The following is a 12,489-nucleotide window of genomic DNA, read 5'->3' on the forward strand; positions in this document are numbered from 1 at the left end:
GCTAAGCAGGGTCAAGTCTAGACGGCTCTTGGACGGGAGACCACCAAGGAAGGCCAGGGTTGAAGGGAGAGCCAGGCAGTGTCAATCCACCTCTGAACATCTCTGGCCTTGAAAATCTTATGGGTCCACCATAACTCGTTGATTCTATGATTCTAAGTCAGCTGTAACTTTGTGGTTGGGGGGGGGCGGGAATAATATTTCCTGGGTCATAACGCTGGTGCTGCATCATGCCTGAGGATTTTTTGTGTAGAGGTAAATCCACTAACCTCAGAGAATCATAGAATTGGAAGGGACCTCCAGGGTCATCTAGTCCATCCCCGTACAGGATGCAGGAAATACAAAGCTACTTGTCCACTCACATTGACTCTATTTCCATGCCCAGGTGAGCCCCCCCCCCAAACAAACAAACAAATAGAATTTCTGTCCTGGAGAAAATTCGCCTTCTGATCCCAAAGTGCTGATTGGCATTTCTCTGAGCGTGCAAGAGCCAAACACCAACACAATCCCTTCTGCCCACCCGCTTGCTAGCCCTCCTCACCGCTGTTTGTTTTCTTCTAATTTGTTAAATTTCAGGGCCTTATTGTTTTTTAGCTATGTGGCGTGAGCCTGCGTCATAAATTCGGATTCATTTCATAGGAAATGTGGTGTCGGAGGAGACTTTTAGAAATACAGCAGACCGCCAAAATGTGCATGCTAGATTAAATCAAGCCTGCAGGCTGCCCTGAAAGTTAAAAATGGCAAAATGGAGGCCATCGCGTTATGAAAAGACAGGAGCCCCTGGAAAAGACAACGATGCTAGGAAAACTTGATGACAGCAGGGAAAGAGGAAGGCCCAACGTCAAGGGAGCCATGGCCCTCCGTCTGCAAGACCTGACAAAGCTGCTTAGTGAGAGGATGAAGCAGAATATTTGGTTTCTACAACCCGCTTTTCACTGTCTGAGAGAGTCCCAGAGTGGCTTACAATCAATCTCCTCCCCTTTCCTCTCCCCACAACAGATACTCTGTGAGGTGTGAGGCTGAGAGAGCCCTGATATTACTGCTCTGTGAGAACAGCACTATCAGGCCTGTGACTAGCCCAAGGCCACCCGGCTGGCTACATGCGGAGGAGCAAGGAATTGAACCCAGCTTTGTCAGATTAGAAGCCGCCACTCTTAACCAGACAATGCTGCATGTTTTGTAGGTCACTAACTCATAAAGTTGCTGTAAATTGGAAGCAACTGTACATCACTTTACATGCACTACCAAGCATGAGTCTCCTGTAACTTGCAAACTTTCACTCTAAGGCAGGGGTAGTCAACCTGTGGTCCTCCAGATGTTCATGGACTAAAATTCCCACGAGCCCCTGGCAGCAAATGTTGGCAGTGGCTCATGGGAATTGTAGTCCATGGACATCTGGAGGACCACAGGTTGACTACCCCTGCTCTAAGGGACTTGGGTCTGGCTGCTCAAACCCTTCATTCCATTATTGTTGTTGTTATTTAGATTTGTGTCCCGGCCTCCCAAAGCTAGCTCAGGGTGGTGTACCTCAAGTATAAAATACATAAATAAATAAACTCTAATTAAACTTTAAACATTTAAATTCCAAGACAGATGTTAAGATCATCTGACGGAGAGGCTGATTCTGTGAAGGTTCAAGGGGGTGGCAGGTTACAGTGGATGAGTGATGGGGTTAGAATCATAGGTTCATAGAGTTGGAAGGTACCTCCTGGATCATCTAGTCCAGGGGTAGTCAAACTGCAGCCCTCCAGATGTCCATGGACTACAATTCCCAGGAGCCCCTGCCAGCGTTCGCTGGCAGGGGCTCCTGGGAATTGTAGTCCATGGACATCTGGAGGGCCGCAGTTTGACTACCCCTGATCTAGTCCAACCGCTTGCACTATGCAGGACACTGAGCTGTGAGTGTCCTCCATAGTGTAGGGGGATGGACTAGATGACCCAGGAGTTCCCTTCCAACTCTATGATTCTATGATCATTTAAACCCATGACTAATAGCAGTTACATCCCTCCAGAGATTTCCTACTTTGGGGCATTTCTGAGAGGGAGGCCCAGTAGAATACATATCCTTGTAGGAAGAATCAATAAGGCAAAGAACTTCTAACTAAGGGGGAAAAGAACAGAGCCTTTCCGGTGATTTTTTTTTTTTAAGTAGGTCAACTCGTTTAAGAAACAAGTGCTGTGACCTGAATATTTTCTGTGTGCTATTCTTAAAAAATAAATAGAAGACAATCCTTAAATAACTTGATATGTTTAGATCTGCCCCGTGTGATGCTGAGCTTCAAGAACTGATGCATCAGATCGACATCCTGGTAAACAACAAGAAACGAGAATGGCAAAAGAACATGCAAGCTTTAGAAGTCAGGATGACGATCCGGGATCAAGAACTAGCAAATACTCAAAGAAAGCTAGATCAGAAAGGTCAAGAGGTACGGTAGATTGTTCTCCCTTTAACGGGAAGAGTTACTTAACTGGATGTTCTTTGTAAATATACTTGTTCAGGTACAGCCTACCAAAATACAAAAACAGGACATGTTCCGGTACCCAGAGAAAGGTTTGAATCCAGTACCACTGGAAAGACCAACATGATTACCAGGGTATAAGCTGACCTGGATGGCCCAGATCAACCCATTCTCATCAGATCTTGGAAGTTAAGCAGGATCAGTCCTGTTCAGTATTTGGGTTTGACACTACCCAGAAAACCCAGGGTAACAACCACAGAGGCGTATCATGGGAAACTACCTCTGGCTGTCTGTTGCCTTGGAGACTGTATGGGGATGCCATACGTTGGCTGCGATTTGACAGCACTTTCCACCATCACTAGGTTTTCAAGAGTTAAAACTTCCATCCTGGATTTCTTGTTGGTGTTTAAGGTGCTTCTGTATTCGTAGAGCTGGTGCTTCTGACGGAAGCTGCAGGCCCTGACGGAACTCCCTCAGTTCCGCAGGGCCTGTAAAACGGAACTCTTCCGCCAGGTCTTTGGTTGAGGCCAGGGCAGCTAGATCGGGGCTCTCCCCAAGCTGAGAAGATCTTACTCTCTCCTTGTTTTCCCCTGAGGTGGGGGTGGTCTGTATTCACCACTGGGAAGGGTTTTAATGGGGTTTTATTATGGGGTTTTATTATGGGGTTTTATTTCGTTATTCACCACAAGCCATCAGGCTCCAGAGTGGTGGTTTATAAATATTATAATAATAACAACAACAACAATTTGCTCTTCTACCGCAGACCAACACAGTCACCCACTGGAAACAATCCAGTGGGTGTAGAGCCAGTTTGGTGTAGTGGTTAGGAGTGCGGACTTCTAATCTGGCATGCCAGGTTCGATTCTGCACTCCCCCACATGCAGCCAGCTGGGTGACCTTGGGCTCGCCACGGCACTGATAAAACTGTTCTGACCGAGCAGTGATATCAGGGCTCTCTCAGCCTCACCTACCTCACAGGGTGTCTGTTGTGGGGAGAGGAATGGGAAGGCGACTGTAAGCCGCTTTGAGCCTCCTTCGGGTAGGGAAAAGCGGCATTTAGGAACCAACTCTTCTTCTTCTTCTTCTTCTACCCAGCAGGGCCTTCTCTGACTCAGACACTGGAGGCTTTATCTTACAACCACTCGGTTGGACATTAAGGTTTCCTCCCACAGAAATGGCTGTTGTGTACTTATTCATATATATTTATTTTATTTATAAGTGGATTGGATTTGTAGGACTGCCCTACAAATCCAATTTGTGTGTACGTGGGGGGGGGGGTTATTAGATGTTACTGGTGGCACAGCCTCAACCAAATGTCTGGTGGAAGAGCTCTGTTTTGCAGGTCCTGGGAACTGAGTAAGCTCCAACAGGGCCCGTGTTTCCACTGGGAGCTCGTTCCACCAGGTAAGAGCCGGGACCTAAAAGGCCCTGGCCCTGGTCTAGGCCAGGCATACCTCTTGTGGGCCAGGGACCCCCAGCCCGTGGGAACCGGCAGAACATAACATTCTTTGGGGGATACACTCAGGGGATTTGTCGATTCATTCATCCATAAGAAGCATAAGGGAGCATTTCTGCCACCCTTTCCTTGAATAACCTGGGAACACCTGTTGGGCTTTGCACCGCCTCCTGGGCCAATCCACTATTTGTTACCTGCTTCTGGACTGAATACGGAGAGAAAGCTTCTCTTTGGAGAGCAGCTCTGTTTCCCCCGAATGAATGTGGAACATCAAACCTGCTGACTTGGAAGGCCTTTAAGGAATTTTTTTTAAATTCCAGCTGGTATTTGAACTGGGAATGGAGGAAAATTTTGAAGTGTGTGAAACCTCACACTGAGGTTGGGGAAGGGCTTTCACGGCCCGCCACCAGGCCGCGGCCCGCGGGTTGGGGACCACTGCCCTAGTACATAAAACACCTAAAACAATCCCCAACCCACCCGACCCACCGTACCTGATGGTGGCGGAACTATCTGAAAAACCAGGGGTCACTGCTGATGTAGATGTAAAGGGGGGGGGCCGATCTAAAAAGGAGGACCTTAGATTTTCTGTTGCAAATAGCTGCTACCATCCCATTTTACACATAAATGGGAAGAAACATTCCCTGGAACCTCCGGTTGATATCGAGTTTGACCCTAAGCGAATTAGTCCCCTTTGAGCTATTTAACCCTGTAGTATTAGCAGAAGTTTTGTAAAAAAGAGTACCAAATTCATTTTTGCTAGTTACAAAAACTATAGGATTTTTTTTATCGCCCCAATAAAAAAGAAGAAATAAGGTACCTTTTCTGGTTTGAGTCATATAATCTTAGTCATTCTCTTTCATCTCCTCAGTATATCATTGTACACCTTTAGGACATGAAACCTCAAACTGCATACTTTGCAACAATCGCTTTGACCCGGGCCTGGCAGCTTCAAAGTAAAAAGAAAATTAATGACCTCAACAGTAATTAGATCGGGAAAGGTTTAAACTGGGGAGATTCAGTGCAGCCTCTCATGATCAAGTGGCGCTAAAACTTTCAGTTCTGGCAATGCCAGTAAAGGGAATGAACAAACGAACAAACTTTCAGTTCCGCTCCAGGACATGGGATAGCATTCTCTCCTCACTGGAGAATAACTTGCTCATATCCCAGTATGTAATAGCCCAGTCTAGGCTGGCCTGACTGTGCATTCCACAGGGTAAGGAGCACAACTTAGATGGCCCTCCCACTGTTGACAGTTAACCAAGCCAGGTGTCTGCAAGAGGCCTCTATAGCAGTGGTCCCCAACCTTTCTGTCACTGGGGACCGGTCAACACTTGACCATTTTGCTGAGGCCCGGGGGGTGGGGTAGTCTGCTTTCCCGCCGACGCCCCTGATTTCCCACCGCCTGGGGGGGCGCTGCCAGCAGCAGCCGTGTAGTGCCACACCGAGGGGGAGCCCCAGCCATGGCAGCCGCTGAGAGCAACAAAGGTGAGGCGGCAGCAGAGTGGCAGGGCCAGTGAGGGGGAGCTCAGCACCTCCTTAGGCAGCCTATTCCACTGCTGAACTACTCTGACTGTGAAAAACTTTTTCCTGATATCTAGCCTATATAGTTGTACTTGTAGTTTAAACCCATTACTGCGTGTCCTCTCCTCTGCATCCAATGGGAACAGCATCCTGCCCTCCTCCAAATGACAACCTATATGCAATAAAACATATCACAACAATAACCATCTGATAAAAACACAATACTGAAATGCCCCCCACCCAACCCTCTTAGCTTCATCTGCCAACTACCCCAGACTGGAGATAAAAACATCTGTTCCACTTAATATTTCTGGTAAGGGCTTGGAGGAGGAGCTGGTCTCATGGCTTAAGTGCCACTCAGGGCTTAACGCTCACTCATTGCGGCTGTCCCTTCCCCTGAGTGCCTCCTTCTCCAACCAGCTTGCCTGTCTGTCCAGAGACCAGCCAATCACCTTCCATCCTCCACCCTGACCACCCCTTCCTCCTTGCACTTCCCTCCGAGGTTCGAAAGCTGCAGATTCCTGCCACATGAGAGCTGCCCCTGCCAGTGAGCTCCCTGCCCTGGGGATCTCCAGTCTGTAGCCTTTCCAGGTCCTGGGGAGAGAGAGAGGGCATCCACAGAGTTCTTCCACCCCACCCCCCAATCTAGTGCCCCTTGTATTCCTGAATGCAATGGGCTTGGCCCCTAGTAAATGAATAAATGGCGAGGCCAAGAGGTAGAATAAGTGGGGAGGCCATAGGGGAGGAGCTGTTGGAATGCCAGCAGCCAATGATCTTCTTCTTGCTCATTGCTTTCAAGGAACAGTGACAGTAATGAGCAGTGGGCTGATATATTCTTGTGATTGTTCAGTAATCCCAATCATGGTCATCTCCTGTATAGGTTGGGCTGCTGAAACAGAAGCTGGACAGTTTGCAAAAGACCAAGTATGAGATGGCTCAGAATTACGATGCGCAGCTTCAGGGCCTGAAAGCTCAAGTAAGGAAAAAAGTCAGACACCTGTTTTACACTGCTTGCAATGTTTCAAGGTTAGCGTAGCAGAAGCTTGGATGGTTTCGGAACTAACATCATGACCGTTTTGGGAGCAGGGTGCTGATGAAATCTCTGGCAGCATCTGGCTCCGGTGTTCAGAAGGGCTGGCATTGGGGGTGAGGTGTTCTCTTCTCACCTGCCATTGGCCGAATTGCTAAAAGCATAGAGACATGCTGGCAGGTAGAAGGGCCCAGGCAAGCAGAGGTCTGGGAAAGGAGCAGAAATATGCCTGAGATGTAAGAGCATAAGAGAGGCCTTGTTGGATCAGGCCAATAGCTTATCTAGTCTAACACTTGGTATCACACAGTAGCCAAAACCCGGGTGTCATCAGGAAGTCCACCAGCAGGGCATTAACTCCAAAGGCCCTCACACTGTTTCCCGCCAAGCACCAAGAAGGCAGAGCATCTATGAACACGCAAAATATTTTTTGTTGCTGTCTTCTTTGTGTGCTCCTGTTGCTTGAGGATGGTGGAATCGATGGCTTCATTCATTCATTCATTCATTTATTCATTTATTCATTCATTCATTCATTCATTCATTCATTCATTCATTCGACTAGTACACCACCCGTCCCAGACTAGCCGACTCAGAGCGATTCACAGTAAAACATAACAGTAAATACCGATAGTCATTAAAATACAGAATTACATAACCCATACAGCTGGCACCATTTCCATCATGCCAGCACAACACTACAGAACATCCCAGATGGCAGCAATCATTAACATCTCTGATAAAACCCTGAAACACCTCAACATCTCTGTTCCCAGGTGTGGATTCGCTCATATCACTGGGCGATATTAACCCAGGTGGACAATGACAGCCTCCCCCCCCCAGGAGGGTACTGATTACACAAAGATGGGGGAGGACCTGGTTATATTTCTCCAGTCTGTATCCCCGCCTCAACCAAAAGCCTGGCAGAAGAGCTCCGTTTTGCAGGCCCTGCAGAACCCAGCAAGCTCCGTCAGGGCCCTTAGCCCTTCCGGGAGCTGATTCCACCAGGTAGGGGTCAGGACTGAAGTCAGGGGCACCTCCCGGGGGATCGGGACTACCAGCATCCCCATTGCTAATGTCCCTCCCCTGCTCTGTTTAAGCTTGAACCTCCAATCTTCAGGGATTTTCCAACCTGTAGCTGGCAATCCTGGATCGCAGAGGTGGCCGAAGGCTCCAGGAGGCTTCAAACTATTGATTGGTTCATTCATAACCTGTCCAGGAATCTATCCAACAGCTTGCACTGCTCCCACCTGTCCCTTGGATTCTCCAACTCTTGCCGATCTTCTGGCTGACTTGGTCAGAAGGCGATATGTGCATAGGCTCTGTACCAGTGTTAATCTGAATCAGGTGGGCAGGGAACAGGACCCAGCAGCGCTGATCTCCCAGTCGCCTCGTACACATTGTCCCGAACAAACAAATGCCTGTCACGTTTACTGACCAACAGAGGTCGTTGGAGATGGAGGACTTCCCAGCTAGCAGATTTGCAGGGGCTTTTAAGGTCAGCTCAAAGGCTGGTGTTCTCATAGGCAGCAGATCTGGGAACTGCCTTGAATCAAAAGGAAAGGCGGGGTATAAGTGTATTTCAATAACATAAATTTAATAAAATAAAAACTGACTTCTGTTTCCAGGCTGCACAGAGCTGTGGTTTTGTTGTTTTTTGTTGTCCCAAAGTCACAGCTGACTTATGGCAGCCCCATAGATTTTCAAGGCAATAGATGTACAGGGGAGTTGTACCACCACCTGTCTCTGCATAGCAGCCTTGGTCACCCTCAGTGGTCTGCCATCCAAGTATTAACCCGGGGCAACCCGGCTTAGCTCCCAATGAGATGAGCCAAGCCTGGACCATCCAGGACAGAATACAGATCAGTTCACCTGGAGAAAATAGCCACTCTGGAAGGCTCTTGGCATTATATCCACTGAAGTCCCTCCCCAAACTCCGCCCGCCTCAGGCTCCACCCCCAGAATCTCCAGCTATTAATAAACCCAGAGCTGGCAACCTAGGTGGCTAGCTTGGAAGAGTCCTGCTGTGAATATTCGCTGTAAATTGTTCCAGGGAGTCCAACATAATGAAGCTCTCGCATCAGTAACGCTGTCACCATTTTCACTGTAACTGCGGGCTCTTCTGAATCCCAATGAGGCTCTTAGGAGGAGTGAGGTAGCAGGGTCCTAGTTAATTGGTCTCAGCATTCCACCGTTAAGAATAATATATGTTGTGTATGTCAGTCTGCCGAGGAGCGAGGCAGGATCCAAGCAGACGCAGAATCATAGAGTTGGAAGGGACCTCCAGGGCCATCTAGTCCAAACCCCTGCACAATGCAGGAACTCACAACTACCTGCCCACCCACAGTGACACCAATTTCATGCCTAAGTGATCCCCCCCCCCCGCACCAAAAATCTCCAGAATCCAGCCTGGCCTGGAGGAAATTCACCTACCATCCCACAGCAGAAATTAGTCATTCCCTGGCTATGCAAGGAAGGGCCACAAGAGACAAACCCTGGCACTTTCCCTTCCTGCCCACCCACTCCCACCTACTCCCAATCTGCCTAAGTTCATAAAACCAGCATTTCTGGCAGATGACTCTCTAGCCTCTGCTTTAAAACTTCCAAAGAAGGAGAACCCACCACCTCCCGAGGAGGCCTGTAACTGACCAATGTGCAGTGAGTCTGCCCGATCCTATCATCTTAAATCAATCACTGCTAATCTAGCCAGTCATGCGTGTGGGTGGGGAGATCTATTGTCTGCTTTGTGTATATAAACTGGGGTGTTCTGAGGGGTTTCTCAGTGCAGTCTTGGTACTAGTATTCCGTTCTGGCACCAATAAAGAGCTGCAACAATTCGAGCATCTCCTGAACCCATGGATTTAACAGGACATCTGCCCATCAATCTCTGATTTTGATATATTTGCTTTGCGGTGTTTCCAGAATTGAACCCAAACAAATGATGACCAGATAAACTACCCTTGTTATTCCAGTTAGTCCTTGCACGTATAAAACACCTTTATTTTGTTGTATACTAATTTGTTACTTATGAAGAGCCTCTTGTGGTAAGCGGCAGAAATGCTGTCTGAAGCTGTCTGCCCATGAGGTTGGGAGTTCAATCCAGCAGCCGGCTTAAGGTTAACTTAGCCTTCCGAGGTCAGTAGAATGAGTACCCAGCTTGCTGTAGTGACTGGGGAAGAGAAAGGCAAACCACCCTGTATTGAGTCTGCCATGAAAACGCTAGAGGGCGTCACCCCAAGAGTCAGATATGACTCGGTGCTTACACAGGGGATACCTTTACCTTTTAAATTTGTTACTTACCCTCTGCCTATACGTACAGATTGGTAACTTGCATTTCAGTGTCTCTGAAGAAGCACACAAAAGCTTATGCCTTGATTGAAACTTTGTCGGTCTTAAAGATGCCGCTGGACTCCAACTGTGTTCTTCAGCGTGCCGGTCGATGCCGCCCTCTCGTCGCAAACACAAGATGGCACTAAACAAATGCAAAACCCTGGATGCAAACGCTGGCCAAGAAATCCCTTTCCAAGGGGACAAGAAACAGCTATCAAGTCAATCTGCGCTTAACTGCGCAGTTAATTAACTCTACCAGTTGTATGAAAGCTCAGCCGTGTTCGTCCTTAACCATTTAGTTGTAAAAACGGGCGTTTTGTCACAGAGACCGGCTAATTAGAACGTTTCAGCTTGACTGCTTTTGCCAATTACGACTTCAGTACAAAATCTGCAAAGGAAGAAATCAGATATTCCTGGTATTTCGTTCTCTCTCTCTCTTCTGTTTTTTCTTTTTTCCAGTTTGCCAAGCTGACACACAGCTACGAAAAGCTGCAACTGCACCAATTAAGACAAAATAAAGCTCACGGGAAGGGACAAGGTACAGGGAGCCAAGACGCGCCATTTCAGATGAGCAGTCTAAACCAGAAATTGGAGGTAAGCACAGGGCAGCTTTCTCCCTCTCTTGTGTTCCGTCTCGGACTTATTGTTATGTTCGCGGGTTCAAGGAAGCCAGGACCACTGGGAGTTCAATCAGCCCTTTATTAGGATCTCAGCATGGCGTTACAAGAGGCAAAGCTGAACTGAGACACCTCTGAAAACCCTCCACTTATATAGAATAGCAAACAACAGATCTTCCTGCCAGCGTGCAATATTGGTCCCTTTCAGTTTAAACTGACTGAACCCTGAAACTGACTGGGCCCATTCCGCACATATAAGATAATGCACTTTCAATATGCATGGGCAGCTGGATTGTCCTGTGCAGAACAGGAAAATCTACTTCTAAAGTGCATTGAAAGTGCATTATCTATTGTGTGCAGAATAAGCCTGGGTTCTAGCAACACATTTGTCAGTTACAATGCCCACTTTGATCCTGCCTTGGACCTCAAGCTCGGTTCTCGGTGGAATGATTAACAGAACCACAAACACAAGGCTTCTGGCTTCTTCCGTCTGAAAATGTGTGTTACGGTGAGGCTTGGGGCCTTTTTAGTCGTGGCAATTCCACCCGACAGAACTCTGTGCCTAGAGAGGCCGCTGCAAAATGGTGAAGATGGCAGGCCCAGCTCAATAGAATTTTCTGGTGAGCCCTGATGAGATCCCCATCAAAACTCACCCCAAATTAGGTGCTTATCTAATCAGCCACTCCTGTACAATCACTTGATCATAGAATCACAGAGTTGGAAGGGGCCACACAGGCCATCTATGGGGCCACACAGGCCATGCAGGATCAGCCTAAAGCACTCAGGATAAGTATCTGTTCAGCCATTGTTTATAGATTCATAGAATCCTAGAGTTGGAAGGGGCTCTACAGGCCATCTAGTCCAGCCCTTGCTCAATGCAGGATCAGCTCCCATCCAAATACTAGCCAGAATTGACCCTGCTTAGCATCTGAGATCTGATTGGACTGTCCAAGACAGGTTATGTGCTTAATAATGGAATGAAAACTGGAGATCCTGTTGCTATAAGCTACTTCAAGAATTTTGGCTAAGAACGTGGCATCTAATACAGTGATATTCACTAAGTAGCTCTTTGACAAGTCACCTGCGGCACTTCTGAGCACCTTTCCCCAATGTGGCACCCACCCCCTATTCCGAGAAAACAAATGAGGCCATTGCCTGGTAGGGTGTATGATTGGTGAGTAGTTTCCGCTGGAGGGACTGAAGAACTGGTAAAATGAGAGCCTCCCTGAGCCATGGGCATCATGCCAGGCTGGAAGCAAACGGCCCAACATCTCCAGCAAGCCCTTCACCCTTCTCTGCAGCTCCTGCACTCTCAACCCAGGGCCCAGGAAGCTCTCAAGAGGAGGAGAGCAAGCTGGCTGTGGAGAACAGAGTAAAATCATAGCCTCCATGGCAGCCAGGCAAACTGGCCCCAGCTGGGGTGTGTTATGGCCAGCATGGTGTAGTGGTTAAGAACAGCAGCTTCTAATTCAGCGAGCCAGGTTCGATTCCCCGCTACTCCACATACAACCAGCTGGGTGACCTTGGGCTCCTCACAGCCCTGATAGTGCTGTTCTCACAGAGCAGTCCTGTTAGAGCTCTATCAGCACTACCTACCTCACAAGGTAGCTGTTGTGGGGAGAGGAAGGGAAGGCTTTGAGACGCTTCTTTTTCTTCTGTGTGATTTTACTTCCCTGTCTCTGGAGGGCAATAGGATTACCTTTATTCGCAGCAGCAAGCTATAAACGCCCTGAGATAAAATTTATTGTTCGATGTACCATTTTTGTTCCACCCATACACGCGCACGTTTCGCAGCTGATATATGGCAGCCCAGTAGCGTTTCCCAGTCAAGAGATTATCAGAGGTGCTTTGCCATTGCTTGCCTCTACATAATGACCCTTGACACCCTAAGTGGTCTCCCATCCAAATCCTATCCAGGGCCAACCTTGCTTAGTGTCGGGAACCCGCTTGCTAACTGAAAAAACAGGGTGCCCCTTTGAAGAAAACGTCACGCCAGGCCTGGTGAACGATACAACAGGAACAAGCTTTATTTCAGCAACGTGGAGTCCGCTGGTATGGAGTAAGAGCTTCCACTGAACTCCAGGT

General features: G+C 48.1%; 1 protein-coding gene across 3 annotated transcripts in view; it reads left to right on the top strand.

Moving 5' to 3' along the window:
* DEUP1 (deuterosome assembly protein 1) overlaps positions 1 to 12,489 on the top strand; it is a 71,760-nt gene that overhangs the window by 9,982 nt on the left and 49,289 nt on the right. For 2 of the 3 annotated variants that reach the window (XM_077341433.1, XM_077341434.1), the window contains exons 3-5: positions 2,252 to 2,423; positions 6,314 to 6,409; positions 10,247 to 10,381. In XM_077341433.1, coding sequence (XP_077197548.1) covers positions 2,252 to 2,423; positions 6,314 to 6,409; positions 10,247 to 10,381 — 403 coding nt within the window. The remainder of the gene's footprint in view (positions 1 to 2,251; positions 2,424 to 6,313; positions 6,410 to 10,246; positions 10,382 to 12,489) is intronic. The other variant, XM_077341435.1, reaches the window with a different exon arrangement.

Source organism: Paroedura picta, chromosome 6 (assembly GCF_049243985.1).
Source record: "Paroedura picta isolate Pp20150507F chromosome 6, Ppicta_v3.0, whole genome shotgun sequence".
Classification (NCBI taxonomy): domain Eukaryota; kingdom Metazoa; phylum Chordata; class Lepidosauria; order Squamata; family Gekkonidae; genus Paroedura; species Paroedura picta.